At 43.6% G+C, this 6,807-nt stretch overlaps 2 protein-coding genes across 2 annotated transcripts in view; one reads left to right on the top strand and one right to left on the bottom strand.

The window, feature by feature from the left end:
* Window positions 1-2,653: 2,653 nt before the first annotated feature.
* Window positions 2,654-6,807, top strand: part of T265_09171 (hypothetical protein) — a gene marked incomplete at both ends in the record, with an annotated part of 25,757 nt that continues 21,603 nt past the window's right edge. Inside the window, 3 exons of the mRNA XM_009175182.1 lie at window positions 2,654-2,731; window positions 5,075-5,651; window positions 6,610-6,735. Coding sequence (XP_009173446.1) covers window positions 2,681-2,731; window positions 5,075-5,651; window positions 6,610-6,735 — 754 coding nt within the window. The remainder of the gene's footprint in view (window positions 2,732-5,074; window positions 5,652-6,609; window positions 6,736-6,807) is intronic.
* T265_09170 (hypothetical protein) overlaps window positions 3,499-6,807 on the bottom strand; it is a gene marked incomplete at both ends in the record, with an annotated part of 21,113 nt that continues 17,804 nt past the window's right edge. The window contains one exon of the mRNA XM_009175181.1: window positions 3,499-3,733. Within this exon, the coding sequence (XP_009173445.1) occupies window positions 3,499-3,733 (235 nt within the window). The remainder of the gene's footprint in view (window positions 3,734-6,807) is intronic.

A 6,807-nucleotide genomic window follows, 5' to 3' on the forward strand; every position in this document is an offset into this window, starting at 1 on the left:
GTTCACTTTGCACTCCTCGATATGGCTTGTTTTCTGTGTGAAGTTCACACCTCGACTTATTACACGTCCCCATCTTAGTGTGCCTTTCTAACCCTGGAATGTCACTTTGACCGTCCTGTCTGTCCGTTAAATATACCTTATTTTTTGTGTAGATGTATGAATGAAGTGGTCCCCGGGTGAACCTCCTTAAATATACCTTATTTTTTGTGTAGATGTATGAATGAAGTGGTCCCCGGCGTGAACCTCCTTTTAAGAGCGGATGTGTTTTATACTTGCCAAAATTTTTCTGTGTGCTCCCGAAACGTCCTGGGTTTGAATTTGTTTTTCACTATGAATTTTTTTTGGATCGTTCGTTTTATTTTCTCTGTCTATATAACCCTCACACATGGCTCTTTTGTGAGGTTTTTCATAGTGAACTAATGCGGGCGCACCATGTAGCGTGAGCTAAGAGCCATTAAATCGCTATATTGGTGAAAAAGTAGACGACAAGTTAAGGGTCTTGAAAACAGCTAGTTCAATGTGGTATGTTGTCAGAACAGGCGTGGCTGTTTGAGACTTCATGGCGTTACAGTGGTCTGAAGGTTTTTCACTCATGTTATGCGTAAGGGTGAGTCAAATAGTCACGTGATTACCATGACAAATAAAACAACTGATTATGATGGGATTGTATGATATGCTCGACCAATTAGATGCAAAGCTCCTATTGTGAAGTTTCAGGATAACAGTACCCTTATCCTGTGGTGAGCATCTATTGGGATTGTCCATTATTGTCCGCTGCTCTCCATTATGTTTGCTTCGAGTAGGCAGATCAATGAGTGATTATATTGAGGTTTTCCTCAAGCGCTGTGAAAACTATGTGTGAGCCTTGAGTCCTAGATGGCTCAGTGATTAAAGCGCGAATTTACTGACAATAAGATTCAACCCAACCTCTGCATCTCGACTCCTATAGTCTAGGCTTGGAAAACCTGGCTGTGTCTCAATCCTCATTCCACCTTCGGATGGTGTGGCAGCTAGTCGCCCGAAGGGTGTTACGGCTGAACGATTATTACGTATTATACACTGTATAAGCCTGTCCCTTGTTTGGTCCCCAACCCATAGCGCATCAGGTCCTTGCTTATTTCCCCCATGACCAAATACCCGTCCAGGAAACTACCTCCGGTCCACCCGGCCATACAGTAAACAATCAAAAGAAATGAAATCTTAACTATCGTCAATCATACTAAGACGGAATCTCTTGACATCCACAGTCTGTGTCTCAGGACACCTACAGGGCACGCGGGATAATTGGAGGCAGACTGAGAAACCTTTTCCACAAAGACTAGCATTGTTGAAGCGCTTATCCACTTACAAAATTATGGAGGCTTATCTCTTCTTGAGAAAGGTCAAGTATAGTATGGGCTTATTGGCTTCCAACCTTTGTTGGAAGCTGACAATCATGCCCAAAAACAATAGCTCAAAAACATGAGAAGAAATCCCTCTGAATTGTTCTAAAAACCCGATTCACTAAACTATTTCTCTTTGTCACACACACACACACAATTTTGTTCCCTAAATTTGGGAACCTCAAATCTGTCAAATCCTTCTTGATAGGCGGCGAAGCACAGTGTGGTCGTACGTCGCTAACAGGACGAATACGGTACCACAAGCTTTGTAGAACCAAACTGAAATCTTACCGTAGCCGGAACATTTACAATTCGCTTTTTTCAGTCGCGCTCAGAAATTGAACTGCAAATAACATGAAGTAGTATTCCATGTCTTTCGCTATCGCAACTGATAAGGTGTTGTCTGCGGAGAACTCTCGTCATCATACTAAGACGGAATCTCTTGACATCCACAGTCTGTGTCTCAGGACACCTACAGGGCACGCGGGATAATTGGAGGCAGACTGAGAAACCTTTTCCACAAAGACTAGCATTGTTGAAGCGCTTATCCACTTACAAAATTATGGAGGCTTATCTCTTCTTGAGAAATAGCTGGTCAAGTATGGGCTTATTGGCTTCCAACCTTTGTTGGAAGCTGACAATCATGCCCAAAAACAATAGCTCAAAAACATGAGAAGAAATCCCTCTGAATTGTTCTAAAAACCCGATTCACTAAACTATTTCTCTTTGTCACACACACACACAATTTTGTTCCCTAAATTTGGGAACCTCAAATCTGTCAAATCCTTCTTGATAGGCGGCGAAGCACAGTGTGGTCGTACGTCGCTAACAGGACGAATACGGTACCACAAGCTTTGTAGAACCAAACTGAAATCTTACCGTAGCCGGAACATTTACAATTCGCTTTTTTCAGTCGCGCTCAGAAATTGAACTGCAAATAACATGAAGTAGTATTCCATGTCTTTCGCTATCGCAACTGATAAGGTGTTGTCTGCGGAGTGTGAACTCTCGTCAATTTGTAAAACACGATTTCTCTGATCCGAATTCGTTTTGAAAGTGGTCTGGCTGTTACATTTAAAGTCTCCTTCCCCACCGATTGGTGGCCAACCACGCGTCCCTTATGAAAACGCACTGCTAAATTTATCTTTATTTTCCCCAGAATGGGAGTTTGTTGTATGTCTTTCACAGGCTGACGAAGCAAGTAGCAACATAATAAACTTGAAATAGCAGTTAATTACTATCCTGGATTCTTTGTCAATCGATCTTTTCAGGAATTCCCCTTCCTAACCATCTCACAAATGCCTCCGGGTATGATTCGCCACTTTGGAAGCATTGTCGCCTCAAAATCGGTGAAGTTAATGGACAAGAACACTCCAGGTACTGGTTCTTTATCGTGTTTACACGGATGCAGCGCATCCAGCATGCTCGATCCATTGGCTTTCGGGTTGTCATTTGTGCTTGTTGATTTGTGCTGACACATTCCATGGTTTGAGTGTCGTGAATTTGATTATTGTCTCACGGATGCAGCGCATCCAGCATGCTCGATCCGAAGTCTCTGAAAGGAAGGCCATTCCATACAACATACATTTTAGGAGTGCCATTTTTCCCTTTTTTTCTGTTCCGAAAGCCGTCAAGTTTGGGATCTGATTGGAATATTTCAGCTGCTAATATAGCGGCTCCAATAAACTAGAGAATTCTGATCAATCAGTTGGGGAACAATAAATCCACTTTCCGATAATGAGTCTGCTGTTTTATAGACTACTTATTTTAGATAGACTGATAATGATGCAATCTATTCCCCGTGAGTCCTATATACGAACGTATGGTTCCACTCTAGAACGAAAAGTATCGTATCCGTGTTTAACTGACACATCCCTTCTGGCTGTTGGCTAGCGAAAACATAAAAGCAGCTGGTGGAAATCGGTTATTCACATCCATGACAGGTTTGGAGTTTTATTTGGGCCCTGGATGCTGCTGTCTCATCGGAGCAGGATTGAAAGATGTGACAATAAACGGCTTAAGTTTGTGAGGCACTCCAAAGCACCGTGAACTACTGAGAACTTTGTTGAACTAGCTGAACACATTCCGATTTGAATCAAGAACCCAATCGTCACTACTAGTTACGTGTTGAACTCTGTGGTAGCTCAGAATCCTGCTTCTGAGCAGCATCTAGGCAGAAGACCGTTCCACAAACAAACTGATGGAAGGCATTTGGGAATTTCAGGGGATGTTCATAGTTGTCCAGAAGCACCAGTTTGCAACGCCATATTCCGGGTTCGGGACCGCGATTTAGAGCGTTCGCAAATCGATGGATTGCCACACAGAAAAGCTCTCTAGAAGGCGGAATAATCCTGAGGCTGAAGGAGGTTCACAAACACTGTGTGCTTCAAGAACAAAACGTTGTAAAATGGGCTCTACAGGTGAACATAAACAGTGAAAACAAACCTACGAAAGCACAATTGTATTTTTTAAAAAGTTTGTATGTACGATCGTAGTTTATTCTAATACAAAACGAACTAGAATTCATGGAATGATGGGATGTACGTAAATGCAAAGAAAGGCGAAAATATGTGACGTAACTCCTGTGTGAAAAGGACATCATCCAGCTAGAGTTTCTCTTTTCCATGTCTAGTCCCGTGATTATCTTCTAACACCCAAGCGACTCGCTCCACTATCCCACTCTCTTTATTCTCCGCCTGCTGTGGCCTATCCGCTTATTCTGCTCGTCATCGTTGGCCTAATGCACAAGAACAGTAATATGAAGCATAGGGTTTCATTCCTGCGTAACCATTTCAGCTTATCTAATGAAATCCCTGTAGTGCCAACGAGACCTGAAAAACCCAGAGGTACCCACAACTCCCAACTACCTGGGGCAATATAGGTAGAAACTGGCTGCACGAACACTATTAACCTCATGCCGAAAGCATCCATACTTTCCGTTGTTTTCTTCGTACCCTAAGTTGCCTGCCTTTCAGCTTTCAGCACACTGAGGTTGGCAACATCTTTTTAATAGATGAGAACTTGGAATGCTTAGCACGTAACCGATCAACGAAAACGTGTTTTTCCTAGATGCATTTCCGAAGTGAAGTACACGCTACACTACCGGACACCATTAATATTCTGTATTTCCTATCCATCTGTTTACCATAGTTGTTTTCGCTGCCCAGTCTTTACTTGCTTTCTTGTCTAACAGGCTAGTTGCGCCAAGATATGACTAGCTGGTCAATGAAGATCCAAAATACAGCTAGAATATTATCGTTGTGAAACCAATATTCAAAGATGGGTAACTTGAGGTTGATTGCCTTCACACCACCTCCGTGTAATCAATAGAAGGGCGGAACAGAATGTCATGTTGGAAAGAACAAACCGTAAAATCTGCATTTCCGGATTTCCGCTTTTTTTAAAAAGTACTCTGGGGCAATAGGTTTGACTAGTAAGGTCGCTGTGGTATTTTCTAGCTTTACTAGGGTATGTTATCAAGTATCCCGCCAACTACATTTGTCGAAGCTATGTTCCTTTATAGTGAACCTTTGGAGGTTTTCACATTTGTTACATGTGACAGCCCATGGTGGATAATTAACCTCACTGGTTGATCAGGAAACGAACCACAAGTGGTCGATACTCGCCTTCGATGTAGAGCTTAGAAGCCCTCGATTTCCTGCTGATTGTTGGACGTACCCAAGCCTTTGCAGGCGTTACCAACTGTAGATGAGGTGAATGCTCGAATCTGCAAGGCTCGGGCCGCGTTTACTAACTTGAGGCACCTATGGCGTCAGAATGGTTTATCTCTGAATCTGAAGGGACGTGTGTATCAAGCTACAGTACGGGCTGTTTTGTTGTATGGCTGTGAGACTTGGCCTATTCGAGCAGCGGACCTGAGACGTCTTCAGGTGTTCGACAATCGTTTTCTGAGAACCATAGCTCGTGTGGGTTGGTGTCGGCGAATCCGTAACGAGGCAGTTAGAGAGCGTGTTTTCGGTTGTGTAACGGGTACTTCCATTGAAGAATGTGTCCAGCACCAGAAGCTGCGTTGGTTGGGTCATGTTTTACGCATGCCGAATCATCGTTTACCGAAAAGAGTACTATTTTCTATACCCAATTCGGAGTGGCGTAAACAGAGAGGTGGCCAACCCATGACCTGGCAGAGGAGTATGAAGGAGATCACGAAACGCTTGGGTGTCGTCGGTGCTACTCGCCTTCCAGGATGGGGACCGTGTGATCCTCACTGTGCCTGGTTGGATACACTACAATATATGGCTGCCAACCGATGTCAGTGGTGTTCTTGTTGTCAGTTTCTGTCCAGATTGCCTGAGTGAATTTCTGGAGGTGTAGGCACCTCGGAATGATTGTGTTAAGCTAGCACTAAGTCCCTCCCCCATCCACCTTTATTCTTTTCTTTACAATAAGGCTTTCAAATAAGTCATGGCTGTACGGCAGTGAAGCATTGGTGTTGAGCACTGATGTCATGCTGTCGTTGATGATGATGATGATGATGACATAGTTACTTTCGTCGGCCGCAATAGAAACGTACGCTTCTTTTAAATTGAATTTGTATTGCTGGCTTTCATCTATCACTATTAAATTCGCTTCAACTTCACGGGTGCATTTTTTATCGCGTCCCCTAGATACGTATTCGTATCTGTCATCGATATATGTCATCTGTCACTCCCACAGTCCCTCCCATCACAGAGGCAGCATGCAAAGATTCACTATATAGCGACGATAGTCAAAAGCTAGAAAAACCATTCGCTTTATTTTTTACTTTATTTGTACTCTACGTACCTCAATCCCGTCAGTTGTCTTGTGTCTTGTCTTTTCAAAGCCGTCAAGAAGTGTGGTTCTCTTGAACGAAACGGGACCTTAGCTTCGCACTGTTTTGTGTCGACTCCTGTTATGTCCACAGCCTAGCTACCGAATGTAAACTGGTGGACCAACAGACCTTCAAGTTTACAAACAAAGCTCCTTTGAAGATAGACCATTCGCGCAATCACTGGTTGCAGATCGAACACCCTGTCCTATCGACTTGGTTATGATTTATCCCGTGCTACCAGGGACCTGCCAAGCGTCGATGGGGCTAACAGATCATTAACCTCTTGATCTTTTCCCTATACAGCTTCTTGACATAGTGAGAAATTGTTGAAATTATACGTATCTATTCTACAACAGAACTAAGGGTCAGTATCTGTCGACTTATCATCCTACTCTTACATTCTTCTCACTTTCTCAGCTGAAATCCAGTTCCGTGATGCGTGGTGGCTGGAATTACGCACAGAAGTGGCACAACACATGTACAGCGTGTACTGTAACGCGGTCATCGGCTACCGGGAGGAGTGTGCGATATACGAAGATGTGTGTATTTTATCCAACTACGGCACTGCTGTTGTCCTCGATCTGCGGTCGCCGAGCCTCGGGCAACCTGTGCGAA

Source organism: Opisthorchis viverrini (genome assembly GCF_000715545.1).
Source record: "Opisthorchis viverrini unplaced genomic scaffold opera_v5_261, whole genome shotgun sequence".
Taxonomy (NCBI): domain Eukaryota; kingdom Metazoa; phylum Platyhelminthes; class Trematoda; order Opisthorchiida; family Opisthorchiidae; genus Opisthorchis; species Opisthorchis viverrini.